Source organism: Buteo buteo, chromosome 11, assembly GCF_964188355.1.
Source record: "Buteo buteo chromosome 11, bButBut1.hap1.1, whole genome shotgun sequence".
NCBI lineage: Eukaryota > Metazoa > Chordata > Aves > Accipitriformes > Accipitridae > Buteo > Buteo buteo.
The window spans coordinates 8,573,104-8,597,681 of record NC_134181.1 but is presented as its reverse complement, the minus strand read 5'-3'; the positions used below and the strand labels follow the sequence as shown (position 1 = coordinate 8,597,681).

At 36.5% G+C, this 24,578-nt stretch overlaps 1 protein-coding gene across 2 annotated transcripts in view; it reads left to right on the top strand.

The window, feature by feature from the left end:
- CDH8 (cadherin 8) overlaps positions 1-8,542 on the top strand; it is a 151,559-nt gene extending 143,017 nt beyond the window's left edge. For both annotated transcript variants that reach the window (XM_075039990.1, XM_075039991.1), the window contains 2 exons: positions 5,128-5,379; positions 6,513-8,542. In XM_075039990.1, the coding sequence (XP_074896091.1) occupies positions 5,128-5,379; positions 6,513-7,006 (746 nt within the window). In that variant the 3' untranslated portion in view covers positions 7,007-8,542. The remainder of the gene's footprint in view (positions 1-5,127; positions 5,380-6,512) is intronic.
- Positions 8,543-24,578: the final 16,036 nt, after the last annotated feature.

The window sequence follows — 24,578 nt, the reverse complement described above, 5'->3', positions numbered from 1 at the left end:
AGAACTAGAAATTATATGGACTATTATCTAAAGTTCACATTTTTTAAAGGAAAAAGGTAGGAGGAGATGCTCATTCCATCACTTTGCTGTTAATTTGTCTGGGTTTTTTTTATTCTGTCAAGAATTTATTTACTACAAGTTCTGCATCACAGTAGTATTAACATGATTATTCCCCTTTCCAAGACATTTTAACATATCAGAGTGCTGTATTCTTATACATGATTAAATATTACTTTGCTTATGATTCAAAATTCCCAGCAGCATTTTTTATTTCTGCAAAGGAATACATGACCTGGAAATGTGTTTAGTTTTTTTATTCATTAGTTGATCCAGCAGTTCACTTTGGTGTAAGCTATTATTATTTAGGCCAATTGGTAAAGAAAAAAATACTCAAAGATACAAAATATGTGACATTTTCCAATTCTTCTCCACATCAGTACATTTTCTCCCATGAAATACTTTTTTTCCTGTGTTCTTATTGGTGTTTTAAGGGATTCTGGAAAGTCCAGGTCTCCAGAAAAATAAAAATTCATTCAGGTGTTTGCTAATGTGTCATAGGAATGTTTTGTGAATTGCCATTATATATGTCAGTATGGCATGTGACTTACTATGGTGCAGGAGAGACAGTTTGATCAGTCAGCTGAATTTTTATAGCACAAAAACTTTTTTCTTTTGAACCTGATGTCTGCTATCAAATTTGATAGCAGTCATCAATCCGCTTTTTTGAAGACATCACAAATCTTTGACATTCATGAAAAGCAGGTCAGTTTGAAATACCTGTAAATGCTTCAGTACCCATATGGTTTGGCTATCATAAATCAGACAAAATATACTATAAAAATAGCCTCTTTTTATTTTCAGATTATTTTATAAGCCTTCTACTTGAATAGAACATTTATGCCTTTACCATATAGATTAGGCAAAGGGTCATCGTTCTTGTAAACTGCTGTTCAACAGGATTTTGTCTAAGACAGTCATCAAGGAAGATCTAGTACCTGTGTAAAATATTACAGGACACAGCTGTGTATATATTATAACATATATACATATATGAGTTCTTATAAAAATGTATTTGGTGTGCATAAATACATCCATGTTGAAAATACTAAGTTTAATCATGACACAAAATTGTTATACTAATGAACAAATTTTCATCTACTAATGATTGGCAAATTTATAACATGCAAACTCAAACTTGTTCCCTTTTAATCAGGTGTCCCTTTAAAAAGTGTTACAGCCCAAGGCAGAAACAAAAATAACTGTCTTACATAAACATGGGTGTATCTCTCAAAGCATTTTAATGGCATTCTTTTGGAAGCAAGAAACTGAGGCTTCTAACTTGTCCTTATGCATAGTCTGAAACACACAAATCAGGTTTTCAGCTTAGGGCTTATCTTATGAATAGTGTTCTTTTACAAGGTGAACGTTGATGAGGGTATGCTTTGAGTTGCTGCTTCTGGTTTTTGTGCTAGATCAGAAAGCAGGTCATGAATATTCTTCCCCACTGCTTTTGTAATAATGAGAATAAAAAAAGATTTCAAAACAGTTAACAGAGAGGTATCGCCTGTGGGACTATGAATAGTGAATTGTTGGGGCTGCATTCATTGGTCTTGTTTCTGCAGTGTGATACTACCAATCTAAATATGTGTTATTTGTAAGTCGTTTCATAGATATGTACTTTTGATAAAATATGCAAAAGAATAATGATTGAGGTATGGCTTATAGCTCATGGAGTGTATAGAGAGACTTTTTGAGAGACCTCTGTGTCTTTGGACAAATTTATTAGTTCCCGGTCTCTAAAATGGGGATTGAGATATATTCCACTATTTCTTTGTTGCTAGGTTTAAATTTTGAAGAAAAACAAAAATACCAGTATTACTACAGATGTTTTGAAAATCTGTGTTTAACATTGTAAGGTCTCCAATACTGAATAGTAAGTATTACAGGTGGTGTGTACATGAATTAATAGTTACGCAAAGAGCTGAAATGCTATCTTAGCATTCTCTTGAATGTTCTCTTCTAGTGCATTTGCAGATGACCACTAAATATTATATAGCTAACATTTCTTAGAATGTCGTACGTTTTGTTTTTTTCTGCCTGTACTTTGGTAGATTCCACTGAAACCTTTATGATAATAACTTAATTACTCAGTTATTTCAAGTTTTTCTGTGAGAATAAATGCCGTTTATGAATTGAGAAAGGAAATGAATGAGCTGTCCTTGTCTTTTCATTATCAAAAAAAGCAGGGAGCGTCACAGTAAGGATACTCTTGCTGTTTTTCGACTTGTGCCAAAGGACTCTATTATAGAGAATCTGTTTTAAACTAAAAAATATACAGAAAAAGATAGCTCTGATAAACATGAAGAAACATACATTTCTGTCATTCTACTGTTTCCAGCTGTAAAGTTTCCAATTAAAATTCTTTCTTCATGTAAGTAACATATCCAGCATAGATAACAATTTCTACCACAAAGTCCTTAATACCATTAATGATTTGATCTTTCTGAGAATATTATAAAAGGGATAGAAAAAGAAAGACAGAAAAAGAGCTATGTAGGTGGAAGGTTACACAGCAGTGAAGTCCACTGATCTCAAAATATTAAAGAGACTGCAAGGGAATGAAAGAATTGCAATAATGTGTACAGAGGAAATGACACTTGGATGCAAGCTGACTGCTTCTGTTTTTTACTTTCGTTCTGTGATTTTATTGTCTGACTTAAACTTGCAACATGCATTCTTGTGCAAAGTAGAAGCTGAAGAAGTTGAGTCCTGCCTGCTAATTTCACATCCAGATTGATGTCAATGCCATTAAAGTCACTCATGTCCAGCAAATCCAAAAGCAGCTTTGTATTAAAATTATTATGTTTATTTTTTCTCAAAATCTTTCATCCAAGAACCTCAAAAAAGACCAGGGGGTCTTGAGAACAGTTGGGAGTCTGCAGGAAACACTTGGCCCAGCTGTAAGCATATCCTCGGTTGTGGTTATTCAAACTACTTTTGTCTAGAAATCACACTGGACATGTTGTATAGACCTTCTGCATTGTCATTCTTTGACTTGGCTGTGAGGGAGATATTCCCATAAAAGTCTCTTTCGTGGTTCTTTCACGAATCTGCTTGTAAGCTTCAGAAACTGAGTCATCTGGTGATCTAAATGACTGATTTAGTTTTATGTTTAAAAAAAGGTAAAAATGAGCTCCAGATCTAAATTGTAGTTATGTGTTCCTGGAGCTGTGTTACTCTGACCTTACACTGATGCAAAAATTTTTGATGAGTTAAGACAACTATTAAGATCACTTACCTTACGCTATTCCTTAAGCCTGCAGGACAGAACATAGCTCCTAGTCCATCCCGTGTAGTTGGTACATCATCAGTGAAATGACATTTAATAGGATACTGGCATTTCAATGAACTTCTTCAATGCCTTCCCCACATAGAAGGGTACAGAATTCAGGGAGGCTTATTTTGATTGAGAATGTCAAGGACCTCCTGAATATACCTCACTGACTGGAGGAGAAGACTCAATGTCTCTTTGCCTCTGGCAGGTTACCTCAGTGCTTCATTAATGGGGGGGGGGGGGGGGGTGTCTGCATGTAATTTTCCTTGTTTTGCTAAAAGTAGCATGAATAAATAAATAACCTGATCAGCACTATAATGAAGGATCAGTGGGTTAATTGGAAAGATGAGTGGGAAGTGATTGTCCCCTCTCCTGCTGAGCACCTGCTGCCAAGTTAATTCATGCAGCAGCCCTGGAGGTTGTTCCTGGAGGAGATTCCTGCTGTTTTGTCAGCTACAGGTAACGAGAATGTCCACAGAGAGGAGAAAGCAAATCAGATAAATTGAGTTTATTGCTAATCAGCTGCTAGGATTTATTTTCAAGTACTAGGAGCCAACTGAAACATCAGTTAGAGAGTCATTGTTCTTCACTCCGGAGTCACATCTCCAGCAACACCAAGGTATATTTATTTTAGAAGAGAGCAAAGAAGGGGAAGGAATTTGTTGCTAAATATTCCCAAGGCAAAATTGAGTTCCTGACATCCATTGGCAAAACAATTCGGTCATTTCATTTTGCTTTTCCTATTGACTACTTCTGTTTACCAGTTTCTTTCTGGGCATAACAAATTCAACTTCAGTCTAACACAGTAGTTTTTAACAAAAAAACCCAAAGCCTATAAAAAAGGAATTGATATTCTCTTCTCTCCTTGTCTTGCATCTCTTCTTATGTAGTACTAACTATTCAGCCAGTACAACTTCTTTTACACTTAAATAGTTCAGCTAAATGTCCCAAATATCTTGCTTATCTTATATCTTTTGAACTTGAATTGATAATACCATTACTGGTACCAGGTAGTTTCATATACTCAGCATAGCTTCACTGATTGACAGAAATGGGCATTTTATTTCCTCCATCCTTCCTCCTTCCTGTCATTTTTTTCTGCCCTCTTCTCTTTGTCTCTTTATAGCACTCTTCCTTTTTTACTTTGTTTTATTCTCTGATTCTGGCTTATTAGAATTTTCTGAACCAGGCAGAGTAGCAGTGAGTGTTTCAGAAAGATGGAAGGGATCTGAAGCTGTCACCAACAAGAGCAGCTTCTTTTTCTCATTTCTTCCTGAAGCAGGTGCCTTACCTCTTTTGCATATCTGTAAAGGGCAGGAGTGCTAGGACTCAGCATATCAATCCTTTCCTCCAGCTTGGACAGAGGACTGTACCAGGCTTATAGGAAGGAACAGGCTGTATCGGTACAGATTTCTGCAGCACAGGAAGTCACTGCGTAACATAACTGTAAAAGTCTCTGGAGTTCTGAATAACTGACTACAGAAGCGACACTTCTGAGTGGGATTTGTCTCAAAGACAGAGGTGGAAATTGAGCCCCACATATTTTTTTTCTCCTTTGAAAGGTTAAAGCAAAAGGATTAAGGATGCAACTTATGCTGAGGTATTTTTAATTTTGCAGGAGAAAGAAAAATGGGCAGATAAATTTACTTTTCAGTGTCACATGCTGCCGGTATTATGAGTATAATAAAGTGCATATGTGTTTGTACAGAGGTTTTCTTCATGCCTTAAGAAAAAGCTGTGGTTTTAGCAGTTACTCTGTGTGGTGAAGCAATGCAAATTTTCCCTTTTTCCAGATAATACTCTCAGCATATTGGCAAAGCATAGTGGATTCAGTCGGCAGAAGCAAGAAGTATACCTACTGCCAATCATAATAAGCGATAGTGGAAATCCTCCCATGAGCAGCACTAGTACTCTTACTATTCGAGTCTGTGGTTGCAGCAGTGATGGCATTGTCCAGTCCTGTAACGTTGAAGCATACGTACTTCCCATCGGACTCAGTATGGGAGCCCTAATTGCAATATTAGCATGCATCATTTTGCTGCTAGGTATGTATTCATTGCACAGCATGGTGTTCAAAATTTTTCTGATTCCTGGGTGGCTGTAAGTAAGCAAAGAAGTTACATAGAAGGACAGACAATCTAATACAATGTAATGTGCAGCAGTACTGAGAGACCTGTCAGGACTGCATCCCCACTGTACTAAAGAACTGCGGAAAAGCATATAAAGCAAAGTCCCAATTTGAAGTAGTCTTACAGACAAGTTACATAATAAACAGGTACAGAATATGAAAACAAAAATCAAATCAAGTATGTTAAGCAGCAAGGTGAACACAGTATATGCTGCACATGACAGAAAATGGATTTGTTCTATCTTCTAAGACTTCTATGAGTTTATTCTGGATTGTAATGGCATAAGAGACTTCACAGTTTTACAAGATAAGAAGCACTCTGTATTTTAATAAAACATACAAATTTTGTATATGACATCAAGCAAGTGAAGAAGAGAACAGTGAAGGAAAAGCTGCACTTTGCAGCTTCACTTTGTAACTAAGATTTACATCAATAACTGACATTTCAGCATTAAGCTGCAAAAGCAAATGTAACCAATTTAGAGCTTTTTATACATCTGTCCGTGATTCTGAAACTGATGTATCTAAGCTCTTTCTTTCTCCCTTACTGTCTCATTCTCCTTTCAATTATATAGTGTGAGTCTTTTGCAACGTGTAAAACAAAAAAGACACCAATTTCCTTCTGTCATCAGGGCTATGTTTCAGAAAAACACCCTCTAGTTTTGGAAAACTCCATCCATAATGTAGATCGTTACAGACTAATGTTCAGTGAATGGTGATAGCTTGACTTCAGCTAGGTTTGTGACTTTTCCAAAGCGAAAAGTTGTCTAAATTCAAGGCTCAAAAATGGAAGTATGCAAAATCTTATTGCTTATGTATTGAGCTTCAGATATAAATATGTGCTGATAATAGAAAACTAGAGGACTAACCAGAGCTTCTGATGAAATTTTCATCACTTGAATGGGGTTGAAGTTACAGGTCTTTCAGCTTTTCACTACCCTTATTACTTTATTTTCACAAAATGCAACCTATTGCCTTCTACAACTGCACTTATGTAGTGCTTTGATTGGAAATTTTTTACCTAATCAGCCTGTCATGCTTTCTTTGCAGTCATTGTGGTGCTGTTTGTAACACTACGAAGACATAAGAATGAGCCTCTAATCATCAAAGATGATGAAGATGTGAGGGAAAATATTATTCGCTATGATGATGAAGGAGGTGGAGAAGAAGATACAGAAGCTTTTGACATTGCAACTTTGCAAAATCCAGACGGAATTAATGGATTTTTGCCTCGTAAAGATATTAAGCCTGATCTTCAATTTATGCCCAGGCAGGGTCTTGCACCTGTTCCTAATGGTGTTGATGTTGATGAATTTATTAATGTAAGGCTTCATGAAGCTGATAACGATCCCACAGCTCCACCATATGACTCTATCCAGATTTATGGCTATGAAGGAAGAGGGTCAGTGGCTGGTTCCCTTAGCTCGTTGGAGTCCTCTACATCAGACTCAGATCAGAATTTTGACTACCTCAGTGAGTGGGGTCCTCGCTTTAAAAGACTTGGAGAACTTTACTCAGTTGGAGAAAGTGACAAAGAAACTTGACAGTGGATTACAAACTTTTTCACTGTTGACTTAATGATCATGTAATATTCTAGGGCCACTGCTGTTAGTTAAAACTAATGTGGCTTTTTGTTTTAGAGGCAAGTTTAGCGCCAGTCATCTATAAAATCAACTACATTGTAATGTTGAACCAAAAAAAAAAAAGTATATGTTAGGAGGTTAAGTCTTGTGGAGTGTGAAGTAAAGTATGTGGAGTGTCTAGAAGTCTTTGGATATTTGATATTCACTTGACCACTCTGAAGATGGAGATTTGGATCTTTGATTATCTTCAGTGAATTGAAAAGAACAAAAAGAAATTGGTGCTTTCTTAGAAAATGGACTCGCAGGGCTTTTGCTGTTGAACAGTAGCTCCTGCCAGTATGTGTAAAGCTAATGGTTTGTTTCTGCATTGCCAACAAAGATCCCGCCACAGAAATGTTAAAAGCAATATCTTGGTCTTCTTAGCAATGCTGAATAGAAATAGCATTGTAAATTCTTACTGGCTTCTACTGTGCAGTGACCATACATTGTACATACAGTAATTGTTGGCCACGTAACCACAGACTGAATATCATCTTTAAATATTGTGTCAAGCCTTAAAATATTCACATGTTCTTAATCCATTCCAGTGATGGGTAATAAATCCTACTAATGTGCAGAGATTCAGATGCAGGGCTACAAAACCTTGCTATACAAAAGGATCTTTTTCTAGAAGAAGGATCAATCCTGTGCTTCGTCTTCTGAAAGGAAATAAAAAACTGTGAAAGGGGATGGACTTACATATATGAAAGAATTGCTGATTTTATTGCTAAAGATCGAATTTATTTGTTTAATCTTTGAAATAAATATTTTATTGATGTCCATTACTGCTTTTATTTATTAAGACTGATAATCTATAGAGTAAGATTATGAAGAAAACTAAATTATATCCGTTAGATTTTTTTTCTATATATAATGAATGTTTAATACATGTACATTTTGAAAAGAAAAATGACAAATTGTTGCAGGTTAAAGCAGTAACCTATCCATTTGCAGTAGCTGAATTTTAAGAGAATGCTGGCAGGAATAAAACTTTCCCAGAGAAAACTTTTGACAGTTTTATATCTTCTTCATAAATCTAGTACCTGGTGTTTTTAATACAAGCACAAACAGCTGGAAGTAAACTGGTTCATGTGAATATTTAAACTATAGACTTTTAGAAATCCACACATAACACAGTACAGTAAAAAACATGCTTATAGTTCTCCACTGTATTAGAGCAGGAACCAGTGTGTACATAATTTTACTGCTTATGTTATTAGCATTTCTTTTCTATAATATTCATAGTGATGCACCAGGGCTCTTGCACACAGAGAAAGAACAATACTAGAAGCTGCAAGCATACTCAATTTGTAATGCAAACTTGCCATTTAGAAGTAGCAATTGTATAGTAAAACTACGTATTACATGCAAATCATTTTAATTTTCTACTTTGTTTTGAAGCTATATTATTGTTTGTTTATTTACTCCATGTATTGTATTCAGAGAAACTCCTGTATTGTTTCCTACTTTGTGAAATATATTTTTATAAATACTTTTCTTGTTATTGCTTTTCTTTCAGTTTTACCTGTACACTGCAGAAAGGAATCTGCTTGAATAACTTCATAGTTTGTTGAGGAATGTAGTTCCTTCAAAACAATTTATTTATTAGTTGAATACAGTCAAAATAAAAAAGGATAATATTTGAAGCAATTTTTGACAGTGTTTGCAGAATTAGATATGCAGCAGCCTGTGACCACAGGAGTTATGTGTGTCTAATTCACTGCGCCATGCTGAAAAACAACCTCACACTTTTTTTGTTAAAGTATTGCTAGTAAAAACAATCTCCTCTCTTTAAGCTCCTCAGTAATGTTTGTTCTGCAAACAAAAATGTCTTAATGCATCACCCCCAATTTTGCCTGTATTTCAAAATGGAAACATTTACTTTGCTTTAGCTGTGGCACAGCTGGTTTTAATGACTGTAGATTGTGGACAACTAATACACTAATAACACATATATGTATTATAAAGATTTTATTGAAATTAATGAATTATCCAATTCATTTAAGTTACACTACATTTAAAAAAAATGCCTCTGAATAACTTTTTCTAGCAATTTTGGTAGTACTATAAAATAAACAGTGAAGTCATCTAAAGATAGAAAAGAAGCAGTCATCAAGATTTCAATGAAATCAAACATATTTATGTAACAGACTAATAACAGCCAAATGCATTCTTACTAATCACTTGCACCAAGTGCCAGGGTGTTCTGAATTGCCATGCCAAATCTAATACTAGTGTAAATGGAAAAGTCTGATTCAAAACTTGGACTGAGCTAATTTCTAGTCTACATCCCAATCCTGGGAGCAAAGAAAGGTGCTGTGAGATATGGATCACATTATTGTCTATAGTCACATAAGCGTTTAGGGCAAGTAGCTCTGACTGTGAGTTATAGTATATACTGTAGAGTTTTGCAAAGCTCTTTTGTAGGAAAACTCACAAATGGATAACCTTCTGATTGCCTTTTTGATTGAAAGTTCCATCTGAGACCACGACAGCGCATTCAGTAATAAGATTTCCAGGAAAAAAAATCCCATCACTGGCACTGTAGGAGAGGCAAAGCATGACAGAAATCTCATCACTGTCAGTCAAAAAGAGATGGTAGCTACTGCTGGTGGGTATAGCCATAAATTGTGCATTTATACAGGTTTTAAACATGAATATCTACAATGCAAAGGGGACAAAAAAATTAATGAATTTGTGATCTGTCAGTAGCAATGTGCAATTTTTTAAGTCATTGCTACCCCACCAAAGGGAAATGATTCATTCTCCACACAAATTCTGTGTAATTTGAATATAAAATTTATATCAATACATGTTAGAGGGTTAAAAGTTGATCATTCAGTTTTCCAGTACTTGCTCCTTTTTTGACAATGAAATTAATGCAGTATAAAATTGTTTTGGATAACAATGGTATTTAGGGGGATTAGAATCGTATCATTCTATGTTTCACATCTAGATTTAGACATATTAGTGACATTCTTTTTAAGCATGTAAAATGGTAATTCGTCTTTTTCAACAACATTTAATTAGCAATTGACTTGTAAGTGACAAGGAAAATGCATTAAATTAGAATTATTAATACTGATAAATTTGAGAATTAAATTCTCAAAATCTTTTACAAGTGCCACGCACCTTAAAGTCCCATTGGTTCTAGCTTGCCTTCACCTAGCTATGTCTCATGCTCATTTGTCAGAACTACTAGTGCAAATCATCCCACACATAAAAGCTGGAATTCTAAATTTTTGGCCTGGACATCGTCCAGACACAAAATTCAGCTCCGTCATTTCAATATGCAAGTACTGTGAATATGTGTACATGTTTACTAATTATAACTCAGATGACTAAAGGTGTTCAACATGTTCTGCCCTTTACAGTAACTGAAAGCATATGCTATTTGTGTGCTGTGACCTTGAAATCAAATCATGGAAAGCTCATTTAGTCACAATACATTTTTCACCTGGTATCATTTATACCTTTTTGTCTATGATGAATTTGAAATGCCTGTGAAATATACAGGAGAGAAAATGGCTGAAGATTTTCATTTAAATGAGCAGTTGCTGATCACAGGAGAAACATTTAACACAATGGCAACTCCAAATACCATCAACTATGTTGCAGCACAGCAGTGACAATTCTCAATCTGGAGAACAGACAGAATGTCTGCAAAATAGTATGTTCAAAATAACTTTATTTGTACAGCTCTGCTAGAGATGGATCTGCTGATTTTAATATACAGAGAAAAATAAATCAACTACACTATATCCATGCAGTTGCACGTACCTACATATGTGTGTGGCAATTTTTTTTAACAGCCTGCATGGTCACTGAATTCTAGAAATGGATAAATGGGCTTAGGAAGCTTCTCCAAGGTCTGTCCAGCTGTAGGAAACCTTGGCAGGTAGTCTGTTTCTGTATCTGATTTTCTCGGGATATAATTTCAGTCTTAACTGAGCTACCTGACTGTTTCTCACCTTTTCCCTGCCTCTCACTCCAGCAGTTCACCTTATCCTGAGCTGTAATACTGTGAACATAATGTTAGGAAGTAAGTTCATTAAGACCACATAGTGCTCTCTTCCTTCTCTCATTATTTTATTTGTGTTTAAAACCAAACCAAAACTACAACAAACAACTGTATGCAAGTGGCTTACTTTTCAGATGTAGTCAGAGGACTGTATTGTTACTTGAATAAGTTCAACTGCTGCATAAAAAAAATAAAATAAAAAGCATGACTAGAAGCAATACAAAAACCTATCACAGGAAGACTAACAGTGAACAGTCTGGTTACTTATACCAAAGGACTGTTTCTGTTTTTTAAATTACACTGAAAAATCTAAAGCCAATGATGGTGCTTTTTAATTAACAGAATTTCCAGTAGCAACACACATTCACAAGTATTTCTGATCAAGAGAAGTGAAAAGAGCTTACTCAAAAAATTATTTTTCAGATTTGGAAAGTTTTTAGCAGTGGCAGGATGTCCTAGTAAATTAAAGCTTAGTAAAGGGGAAAAAAAGGTGGGAGTATTCACCATTATTAGAGTTTGCTTCCAGAATGTAGCAGGTATCATTAGCAGCAGATAGAGAGTATTTATGGAGCGAGCAGTGGAAGCTTTCTGTAGTCTATCGTTCAGATGAGTTGAACTTGTATTATTTCTACATTTGTACACTATTTGTGCAAGATAATATAATGGCTTTGCAGAAGGTGGAAACCAATTTAACTTGCTGTATAATTCACTGTGATGGGTTTTGTAATCACACTGCAAAATTAGTCTAGCTGCTATATTGTACAATACTGATACTGGCTTAGGTGCTGCAGAACTAGTCCCTCTCCAAATAATGTCATAGTATTCTAAATGAGAAAATATAAAAGCCCTGACAATGCTTTTTGTGCAACTGCAACTAAGACATCTTCCAAAATGGCTAATAAAAGGAAGCCGAAGCACAGAATTTCTGGCAGAGCCTTGTAAATGTGCTCATTAGCATTGCAACACAATTATTCCTTCTTTATTCTCCTCTTCCCCCCCCCCCCACTTGCAAAAATTAAACTAGCAAAATGAACAAAATGAAAATTTCAGCCTTCTGTTCAGAGGGGATATGTAATAACTTACAAAATTCCCTTTCTTCTCCTTCCACTATTTCAGAAGCTTGCTTGAATGAAGTTTGTGTGATGATGACAGGCAGATAGAAGGGATGAGTAGAGGTTACCTGTTCCATTACATGAATGGAGAAAGCATTTATGGTATAAAGGCAGTAGTACCCTCTCCTCAAAGTCTTGTCAAATAAAAATCTTGCAGATGTTCCTCTAGGGAGTTCTCATCATGCTACGTATATCCAGGGAAAGATCCTCCTCAATGTATACAAAACAGAACTGTTCTTTTCCTGTGCATTCCCAATGAACTACTTAAAAGAGCGATACTGGCATCTGAAATTCCTATTCATCAAATGAACACAGGCCAGCTATTCCGTGGTACTTACCTATATACAGACTAATTCCATGGTGCTTATGAACATATAGATTTGTTTCTTTACTGATGTGGAAAGGTTCTGATTTGTGAAGTTTGGAATAAACAGCCAGTACGACAGAAGGCATTAGCATAGATAACTGATGGTAAAAGGATGGATGATTCTGGAATGGGTCCTCATTTTCTATCTTACTTGGGTCTTTGTGTTGTCTAGCCTTAATTATTTACCTCAAAAATATTTTTTTAACAGCAAAAAAGTCAATTCCCTGCTCTTCATAACAGCTTGTTTTTTGAATTATAAAACAGGTCTGATATTGGGGGGGGGAGGTGGCGGGTCTTTTATGTCGTTTCTTTCTTTGTTAATGGAACTTTCACTGATGGCAACGTTGACACAATTCATTCTGCTGAATTTCACAAGCTGGCAGTTTTAACAATTAATATGAAAATAAAACATGTGCTTTTTTTTTAAACTGAAATATGATTTATATAATTTGAAGCCATGCAAAATCAGTTGAATCACCTTTAAAATAAACTCCAGCAGTCCCACATTTCCAGCCACAGATGTGACCACTTTTGGGCTCATTTTCAAATACACTGGTATACCTGTATTCAGATGCAGTCGGTATGAGTTTTACATGCAAAGGAATACCTCTGTCTCCTTAAACACTGTTGAGGAATAAATTTCCTATATTTTATTAAAAAAAAAATGTCATTACTTAAACATGTGGACAAGCAAAGAGTAGGTTTTTGTACTCAGAAGACCATGTACAAGTAGAATCCAGAGCGGAATTCAAAGTCCTGGTCCAGTGTCTCAGCTGTGAGATACAGGCAAGTGGACAACTGATTAGAGGTAAGTAACAGATTACTTCAGCGATATAGATGACCTCCCTCCTTTACACAACCAAGGGGTCTTGTTGCAACTATCAACCACATGGTTATTTTGTAGGTTACCTGAGGCAGGTGGTTATCCCAGCCTCCTGCCAGGTAAGTTCCATGGCAAAGTGGTGAAGGTGGCCAAGAGCCTGTCATCTACAGAGGGGTAGGTGTAGCTTTATAGTCTTTGTATTAAGGCAGCTTTTACAGTCTTCCAGTCAGCACTGGCTTCCTTTCAATTTCTGCAGTTTCAGGTCTCCTGTTTGTGTTGGTTTTGGCTGAGATAGAGTTAATTTTCTTCACAGTATCTGGTATGGGGCTATGTTTTGGATTTGTGCTGAAAACAGTGTTGATTGTTCAGAGATGTTGTCATTACTGCTGAGCTGTCATTACACAGAGTCAAAGCCTTTTCTGCTTCTCGGCCCACCCCACCAGCATGGAGGCTGAGGGGGGCACAAGTTGTTGGGAGGGGACACAGCCAGGAGAGCTGACCCCAACTGACCCAAGGAATGTCCCAGACCATATGACGTCATGCTCAGCACAGAAAGCTGGGGGAAGAAGAAGGAAGGGGGGACGTTGGGAGTGATGGCGTTTGTCTTCCCAAGTCACCGTTAGGTGTGATGGAGCCCTGCTGTCCTGGAGATGGCTGAACACTGCCTGCCCGTGGGAAGTGGGGAATGAATTCCTTGTTTTGCTTTGCTTGCATGCGTGGCTTTTGCTTTACCTATTAATCTGTCTTTGTCTCAACCCATGAGTTTTCTCACTTTTACTCTTCTGATTCTCTCCCCCATCCCATCGGTGGGGGGGAGTGAGCAAGCGGCTGTGTGCTGCTTGGTTGCTGGCTGGGGTTAAACCATAACACTGGTTCAAGCTGTAGCAACCCAGTATAACCTGTTATACCAAATAAAGGCAGGGTATTGTTAGGTAAAATGTCATTGCAAAACAGAGCAGCAGATACAATTAATCCTTGCAGAAAAAGGTCACATATGAATCATCAAATGCTGTAGGTTTTTAATGGATATTTTCCAACTCTCTTAGTTCACATGAAACTGCAGCCATTTATTTTATTGTATATGTTTCTTCCTTAAAGAAAAGTAACACTTGATGATAAAGGGGCTTTATTTAGACTGTCATAATGTTTGCTGGTTCTTTTTTATAATTTACAAAACAAACAGGAAATTTTCAGCCCATGATTGTATAGCCCCAGCCTAATATCTGACTAGAGCAGAAGACTATATTACTCTCTTCTTTCTGTCCCATCCTCATGATTGCTTTTGGCTTGTTTAATTAATTAATTAATTAAATCCAGCATTGTGTCTGGTCTTGTCCACCTGGCAGTTTGTTTGAGAGCTTTTTGACTCAGGCTCTAGTAAGAACCCTTTACTTTCAGGCAGTGTGCTTTAATATCAGATAGGGAAGAAAAGTATTATCTTAAGAACCTGTGATTGCCTTAATAACTGCTTTTCAAGTTTTTCCACAGTTTCTGTTTCTGAATATATTTTATCACTTAAAGATGCATGAAAGAGTTAGGTGAGTTGGGTTTTTTTGCAACCCTAATATGACACAAACAGAATTCATTAATTTTGAGAATTTACTTCCCCTTACGTTATCATGCTGGTTAAATGAGCACATAATGATGTGAAGAGTTTTGTTATCACAAACCAATTAACCAATTTCTAGTTGAGAATAGAAAGAAAAAAGACAGACATTAAGAAAAACCCCACAGATATCTTTTCCTAAATTTTCAGAATGATTCAGTCTAGTTTTAATTTTCATTTTCTTACATGGATTCTAATAATCCCAAGAGGTACTTGCACTGAAAACAATGTCCGCTAGCTAGTTTTGCATGACAAAGGGGGCTGGATTTAGCCCCAAGAAATGCTACACCAAATGTTCACATTGTGGAACAGAGTACACAGATAAAATCCTTATTCTCCGCTCAGGAGATGATATAATGAGAGTTCAGGTCAGGTTTTTTGCTAGAAAGTTACATTTTACATTGAAAACCATGTCTCCGCTCCTGAACATTCTTGGGTTCCTCCTACTTCATAGAAGCCTGGTTATAAGTACCAATATACATACAACTCTTCTGCAAACTGAAACCTATTGTTTCTCCTCATGAAAACCTGAGCAGTGGCTACAGCATTTTATTCAGTAGTATTTTCAGTGTGCTTTGTGGAATTGTTGTGGTTTAACCCCAGCCAGCAACTAAGCACCACACAGCCCCTCACTCACTTCCCCCCCACCCAGCGGGATGGGGGAGAGAATTGGGGGGAAAAAAAAAAGGAAAACTTATGGGCTGAGATAAGAACAGTTTAATAGAACAGAAAGGAAGAAGCTAATAATGATAACAATAATGCAATGACAATAATAATAATGAAAGGATTGGAATATGCAAAACAAGTGATGCACAAAGCAATTACTCACTGACTGATGCCAAGCTAGTCCCTGAGCAGTAATCTGCCCACCCCAGCCAACTCCCCCCAGTGTATATACTAGACATGACATCACATGATCTGGAATACCCCTTTGGCCAGTTTGGGTCAGTTGCCCTGACTGTGTCCCCTCCCAACTTCTTGTGCCCCTCCAGCCTTCTTGCTGGCTGGGCATGAGAAGCTGAAAAGCCCTTGACTTTAGACTAAACATTATTTAGCAACAGCTGAAAACATCAGTGTGTTATCAACATTCTTCTCATACTGAATCCAAAACATAACAGTATACCAGCTACTAGAAGGAAAATTAAACTTATTGCAGACAAAACCAGGACAGGACTATTTTGTGGAAACAAATACAAATGCTGACAGTCATAGGAAAATTATTTCTGTTAAGAGAACACACATTATTGCTGCAAGGGGTCCTTTCATGTGGATCATGAAACTTGATGGCCTGATATCAATTTAGTTTTCAACAAGGAATTATGGGAGCTGTAGTCCTCATGGAGAGCTTGGATACATTCAGTTGTTGGAATTCATCACAGGTAAAAAATGTGAGAACTTCAGAGTGAACAGGAGGTTTACAGGGTGTAAGAAAAGTTGTTGGGAAGACACAGATTGTGCTCCAGGTTTTAGTGTTATGTTGTTAAATACTTCCTCATCCTAATTTTTTGTTTTCACATGAGACTAGAAAACAGTAGGCCGAATAAACATTTCAGAGAGCGGACCTAGCCACAAAAACTCTGGGTGGGAAGACAGACACCCTTTTGTTATATAGTAGCCTAAGGTAGAGGAGGAAGTGTGTAGGGCTCCATACAGGGTGGTATGTTATTGTAGAGATTTCTGTAAGAAATGCACTACTGAGTAAAGGTGTAATGAACCGCTTAGTCGTAGGAAGTGTTATCTGCACCAGGTGTGAGAGCTGTAGACTGAGAAGGGCTAATTTGCCTATTTCTGTTTTGGCATTTGTTTCTGATATTGCTTTTAGGTGGAAGGTGAAGCACAAAAAAATCAGTGAGAAACAAACTGAGGTACTAAGTCAGATGTAATACAATCCTGTTCTCATCTAATACCTGATCAGGTAAGTGTGTAGCAATCATTTTTATATTTGTCCTAGGAATCTAAACATTTTTCCTTGAAAGCTGAAATTTAAATTATTAATATTTGGAAGTGCTTATAGAATGTTGTTTGTATTCATAGCACTTGATGGTTTATGTAAAACATTCAAACAAGTTTCTAGGAGTTGTACAAGACTGATGATGAAAAAGGGGTACAGCTGAAAAAAAGAAAAAAAAATACTGCTGCGAATAGTTCAACTAGCTCAAAGGGTAAAAGCTTCCCCTGTGCAAGGAACCAGAGTGAGACCTATACACCACTTAATTAACACTTAAACCCACAAAATATGGCCCTCAGCACTGCAGTGATTTTCTCTGAGGACACAAACATAGAGAATAAGCTTCAAACTTGCAGGCTATTGCCATTATGTTGGCAGTCTCATACATCATTGCAACTTTCATGCCTGTACCCAATGGCTTTACAATTCTGTAGTGCAGTGTAAGCTCAAAATGTTCAAAAGTGTACCAGTCAGCTGGTGAGAATTCAAATAATGTACAAGAGTTGAAAGTGAATGAGCAGCTAAAACATAAGGTGTCACTTATAATCCAATCACTGTGTTGCAATCTGAGTCTGAGTATAATTGTTTTTAGTGTGTATGCAGTAAACCCCAAATCAGATTGGGAATGTAGTGATTTCTGGGATGAGTAGCAGAGCAGAAAGCAGTATAAATGAGAATAAACCCCCAGCATTTCTTTCTCCCAAACATATTATAAATATGAGAGAGAGTATGTGTGCGGAGCATGGGAGAGAATGACAAATAAATTATCAAAATTTTGAAAAAGATTCTGCAAATATGGACATTCAACACACTGACAATCAGTCTTTATAAACAGGATTAATTGTCCATCTTATACAGTTCTCAAGCATTTCTATTCTGGTGAGATAACTATTAGAAAACTTATACATATACATAGGTTATTTTCTTCAGTGCTCTTACCTGCCACATAAGCAACTTTATTTTTTCTTGTTATAAAAGGAATCATCATCAGAGTCACATGATCTGAGCAATAATATATGTCTGATCATCTCACTATGCCTTATATAGAATTTCATATTTCAGATTGCCTTTCACCCAAAGGTGAAAGACAATCAAACATCTTACAGTATTTCTTTCTGTTCTTGCAGTATTTCAACTCTTTGATTTGATGATATTTATGCAGCCCTTTTGCCTATTGCAAATGGAAGGAAAGACATGTGAGGTCATTTTCTTTTTTAAAAAAGGAACCATCCTTACTGGTCAATTTCAGAGAAACAGCATTAGATAAAGAAATTCTTTTCTTCCAAGTCAGTATAATCTCACAGCAACAACGGAACATAGTAATATTTTTTTTTTATTTAGAGACCATTTTCCAGGGTAGATGGATTTCCCCATCACCACTAATTTGTACATGTATTAGGGAGAGAACTACAATGATCCTGATGATGTTAGTATTGATGCTAAGAGCTAGATAACTCCAAGTTTTTCTTGAAGTCACAGGTTTAAGCCTGATTTTGATTGCCAGTCAATCTTTCAGTGTGATACACACACTGTGGACAGCACTGATTGAGCCAGGAATGAGCATCCACACTGCACAGCTGTCTAGCAAGCAGCAAGTACCACAGAAACATGATGCGAGAGAGCATTTTCATGTTTTCCATAGAGTCATAGAAAAAATTATTTTGGAGGAGACCTCCTAAGATCTTCTCCCCTGCTGGTACAAGTTCTAAATAAGCCCCAAATTTGTAGTGGCTTCCTTTCCCCTGTGAGTCTGGAATGTTTTTCCATAAAAACCAGTGTTTGAGAAAGGACTGCATATGGAGGTAGGATACTGAGCCTTGGATGCATTCCTGGGACTGTCTATTTAGATGTAGCCTAAATGAGTTCAGGTTTATCAGAAAGTGTTGTTCTGTCTCCTCAGGGGACCCTAGTATGACTTTTTTGCTCTCTCACACTAATACTGAACATATTACTAAGTGTGAGTGAAGAAAGGCATCAGAATCAAAACCAGAAAAGGCAAAGATTAGAAATAAAATATGTAGTTCCCTGCAAGATTAATTCTTCTTGAGAGTTAAGAAAAAGGACTGTAAGGTCTTGTTTTGTAAAAATATGCAATAAGCTTAAAGAAGTTATATGATACTATAAATATCTTGAATTTTTTAGTAGGAATTGTCATTGTAATGTATGGATCAATAAAGAGGATTTATATAGTTCCCAAGCAGATACTTCAGAACAATGGTCAATTTCTCATTACCCTTTACTCTGTGCCTGTCTTATTTTATGTGCTATTCTCTCAAAAAATATTCCTGACTTATGTCTGTGTGCTTTGCTGATGATGCTCCTGTGGAATGTGTTGCATGCCAAACTTTTTATGTAATGTGGGGTGGTCAGAAACAAAAAATCAACCCTTCTGCCAATTCTCCTCTCCTCTCCCACCTCTACTCTGTTTTCTGACAAGAAGGTAGGTGTATTTTACTAAGGTGAATACCATTTAGTCAGTTATTTTTTTTAATTATAACTCCCTTTGTTATGGTATACATGAATTACATGTTCATCACATGTTTTGAGGTATGTTTGAGTTCTGGATAATAAGTGATTTTTAATCATATCTTCATTCATTTAAATAGGCACGTTACGTGCCAAAATAGTGTCCTTTTCAGGAATTGATACTGTGTTTATGGACATCTGTGTGAAAAGAACAGAAGACAAACTTGATTTAAATTATAGAGTCTCTGAAAAAAATTTAAAATGTGACATTCGAGCTAGATAATTTCTGAAGTCTATCTCATCGATAAGGAAAGCATATGAACAATTTGCCTTTATATTGCCTGAGGTTAGCAGAAAGGTAGAAAAGAAGGAAAAAAAGGAGTGAATGATACTGTATTGGTGAGAGATTAAAAAATAAGGGAGGTTAAAAAAAATTGCTGTTATCCACAGGAGGTTCCTAAAGTATTAGCCTGGTTATTTGCCTCCATAGTGGAGCAGAGAAAGAACACTTTAATAGTTTAATTAATAGCCAGACTTTAGAGACTCTAGGATTTCAAGACGCTGTAAGAATTTTTGTCTTGAGAGATTGATTCCACCAAGAGTCTAAGAGAATTGAAGGGGAGGTATATACTTCTGTATCTTTAATGTACATATTATTAGTTTCCATTACTGTAGCAGCTGAACGCCTCACTTTTTTTAACAGTTACCCGCACAACACCTCTATATTGTAACAATGTGCTATTAACCACCTTGCACAAATTAAGGAAATGAAACTGAGCCTCTAAAGGACTTGTGTAGGGCCACACAGAAAATGAAATGAAACAGGAACCTTATCCTAAAACCTATGTATATCCTGTAAGACCAGGATAGCTGTCTTTCCTATTTGTATTAAAGCAGACTATACAGTAGCTTGAACAAGTTAACAGAATACACTATAACTGAATAAAGTGTAATAGAAAATACCAGATTTCATGTTTTTGTTGTTTGATTACAATCTCTTAACATAGTTGTGATGTTATTCAGCTTCTACTGAAGTGAACAAGAACGTTCCATTGAGTCTAATGTCAGTGTGACCAACTGATTAATTAATGATTTCTCAACATTCAGATGAGTGAGCTGCCTCATTCCTTAGTAATATTTTTACGTGAACCAGTCTAGAATTTCTTACTCGGTTCAAAGTCCTGGTATTTTTTGGTCTGTAAATTAATAATTTGCATATCTCTGTACTCCTGTGAGGTACCTATGAGTGGAATGGAAGTACTATGTTGGAAAGGCATTTCTGAGTAGTCCAAATGGGATGGTAGTCCTGAGAGATGAAAAAATTACTCCAGCCTGCTTTTTATACCAAAGGGATGCTTTGGATAATTGTTCAAAAAGCTTTTGAAATGAGCCTTCAAAAATTTTAGAATCATCCCTCCCTCACAAAAAGTGTTTTCTGTATCACATCAGTGAGATGAAATGAAGATGAAGGTTGCTCTGTTTAAAATTATTTCTTTCTGACATTAGTTTGAATTTGGCTTTTATTCACTCTACAGCAATCTCAGTGGAGATCATGTGGGACAGGCTGCTGTTCCCATGCTCAGAAATTTTACATTTCAATAATATGTTTGTATTTCTAGATCTAAGCAGATAGAGATAAGTAGTGATTTGAGCATGCCCTGAATCCAGAATATGCTGGGGAATGCAAGCTAGGGAATGAATGTACTTATTGTGGGTTAGTTGTTCATGTTCCTGAGGGAGTTGGGGCTAGAGGAGAGGATTTTAAACATCAGTGATTTTTTTGCTTTGCCCTGCACTGCACACACTGTGAATGTGGCATATCCTTGGGTAGTTTGGTCTTGCTGAGCATATGCTCTGAAGTTGATCAGCATACACAGCAAGGCACTACTCTTCTGAATGAGCAGCTTTGATGTGTGGAGATCTTGGACAAATGGCCATTATAATTTACTCTCAGCTGGGGTGCAAGGAGGAAATACAGGGGGCCTTATCTTGGGACAAAATGGAAGGGTGCAACCTGTGAAAGGGAATAAGAGATTCTCTGTAAAACTGGAAGAAAGTTTGCAGATTTCTCATTCAAATCCTTGAAATGCAATATGCTTGACAAACCTGTTACTATTCCTTTTTATTACAACATAATGTGTCAGGCTGTCAACTAAATAAACAGGGTGGCTTTCTAGACAGATGAGCTTTTTTTGTAACAGTTATGATCCAGAAGGCTTTAGGTAATGACATTCCATAAACTAGCCATCCAGATTCCTAACCTTTTCTTACACCAGGGTGAATCTGCAGTAATTTCAGGGAAGTGAAGTTGTAATCCAGAGCCAGCTGAAGCCAGTGAAAAGAACTAATATCACTGGGTTTGCCCAATATCCTGCTTCTTGATTTCTACTAGAGTAATCATGCCCACATATGGACACTGTTCCCTGGTAACATCTGTGCAACAAAGCCCGTTAGCAATTTTGCTTTCATCTTGTTTGCTATTGTATTTGTCCCATTTGATAAGAGGTGCTAGGCATTTTTCCTTTAGTGTTTTAAGGAAAAAGAGTAGGCCTGAAGAGAATGTCTGCAAATGACTTCTGTTTTGCTTTTTATGATGATTATGGATAAAAGGATATGATAACTGTAGTACCATAAGAGAGCAACCTACTTTAAAGGTATGACATTTCCCCTTGCATTTATGCATTGTTTGTTATCTAAGTATTTCCTTCTCCCTGTTCTCTGTGTTTTGGAAATAACAAAAGTTATCAATCACCTGGAACGTTGCTGATGTTTCCATGGCAGTTTAGTAATTAGGTCTGTTCACCAGGGGCTCTGATTAGTCCAATAAAATCCTTTGTGTAATTCTTTCAGACAGAGTATTACCCTGCATTGCCAGCCTATGAATAAAGTAAAATTATTCTAGCCACAGACAGTTATTTTCTCATTGATATACAATACTCAAGCCTTAAATGTCTTTATTGTGTTCTTTTAGGTTTCTCAGTATTCAATTCTGATCTAGAAATCTAGGCTCTGACCTGAGAATGGTTGTGCATTCCCCAGCAGGGAACAAACAGTTAACAGTTTGTACTCTAAAAAGTGCTAACTCCTGGATAGCTTTTGCTCCCAAATGACCACGGCCAGTATGATTTAACTGGTAGACACTTTTCCTTCAGAAGAAAGCAAAGAACAGTTCTGTGAACAGTTTGCAGTATTTGCACAGCTATGTTGCACATCAGCATCTAAAATTGCCCCTTCTACCAAGTTCTTATAAGCCAAAGCAGTGCATCCAGCTGGTAGGAAGGGAGTAACTAAAATAAGCTCAACCTATTAGATGGGTTCTTCTATCTACTGTCATGTGCTTACAAAGCTGGCATATGACCCCCATCTTGATCTGACTTGCACTTACACAAGGAAATCATATTCCTACAGTTGTGATATAAGTGAAATTTCTATTGTACTTCTGTTTATATACTCCCATCTACAAGTACTACCATATGAAACTGCTGAGGTGCAATGTTTGCTGGGAAGGGGCTGGTATGATTAAGACATGGGAGCATCTTCAGGTAGACATTGGACAGAGATCTTAAAGGTGAGTTAGTTTCCATTTTGGAGGCTAAAGGGAAACTGGAGACTTGGAGTTTCATGTAAATTTTTGGTACTGCAAAGAGTTGTAAGGCCAATATGTCATACTAATTCAGTGTTCAATTCTTTCTCATTGCACCTTGCCATCTCTCATATATATTAAAAAATTAGTTCTACACAGTAAGTTGCTAATTCTTCTGGGCTCTCCAGTAACACTTAATTCTTGTCATGTAAAGATTTCAATTGCCTTTTATTGAAGAGATTTAAGTATTGTTTGCAGGCACTTTGTTGAATCCTAAGTGTCTGCCATAAATATAATGCATAGAAGTTTGTGGTTTCCTAGATAGTGTAAACAAACATACTATATATTGTTTCCTATACTAGCATAAATGCAGTCATCCATGTTCATCACTCCAAACACGTATGCAGAGACTTAATTAAGTGGCTAACAAATGAAAAATGGCACGTATATGGTATATTCACAATAGCAAACGAATGGAAGCTACTATGAGTGTTCCAATAACATTCGCAAGTGAAGTTTCAGAAATTTGTTCAAAGTTGAAGCTTTTTAGCTTCTAATAGAAAACACAAAACTTTTTGGAAGTCAAATGGCAGTGAGGAAGAAATGACAGATTTTACCCTTTTGTGAAAATGTGTATGTTTGCCTGTGATACTTTCACCTGCTGCTCTTTACTTCTTCTCCCCAAAATGAAAGTCCACAAAACCTTGTTTCCATGTTTCTGCAGCAGTGAAAGTGTCAACTGTGACAAATTCTAAGGAAATAAAAAATACTTAATTCCTTTTTCAGCAGTTTTGTGTGCTGTGAAATACAAGTTTCATGCCACTTAACCTTCTCAACTCTTTTTCATCTTCTCTCTTTTTTTTTTTTAAAGGATTAAATAAAAAAAGTTTTTAATTTACTACGGAGGAACACTATTTTACCTCTTGTATCAGCAAAGTAATTGTATATAAAGGCTGGATGTATCAAGTGGTAATGTGAAATTTTTCTTGGATGATGGGCCTGTCATTTAGCTTCAGCTTTGTGGTGTGGACATCATGACATCTTTCTTGTACCAATGTTGGCTGTTGAAAACATCGCAGTGAAGCCTTTGTTCATGCAAAGACCAAGATTTGGGTTTTGGATTGTGGCTTTTTTTGGTGATTGAGAAGGGGAGTAAAAATCTAGCCTTTTTAGTAGAAAACACCAATGGATGATCCAGTGCTAGATAGCTCATCATAAGCAGCAGTCTTCAGAGAAGGAACTGTAATGCCCTAAACAGCACAACAATGAGTGATCTTGGCTGTGCATGAGACCAGGAAGCTAAAGAGCAAATGGATAACAGGGTCTGGGAATTACATTTAATATACTAGCCTAAGGTATCTCTACAGACTTTCTGTCATGAAATGGAGTGGTTTGGACTGCTTAAAGAATCACCTCCAAAGGTATTAGCAAAAATGATATAATAGGAATTTGTAAAAGTGTGTCTTCACAGAATTCGATGGCAAGATTCACTTTATTACTTAATACATGGATGAAACATACACAGGAAAATTCAGTTAGAATCAAGCTAAAACTATGTATACAGAAAT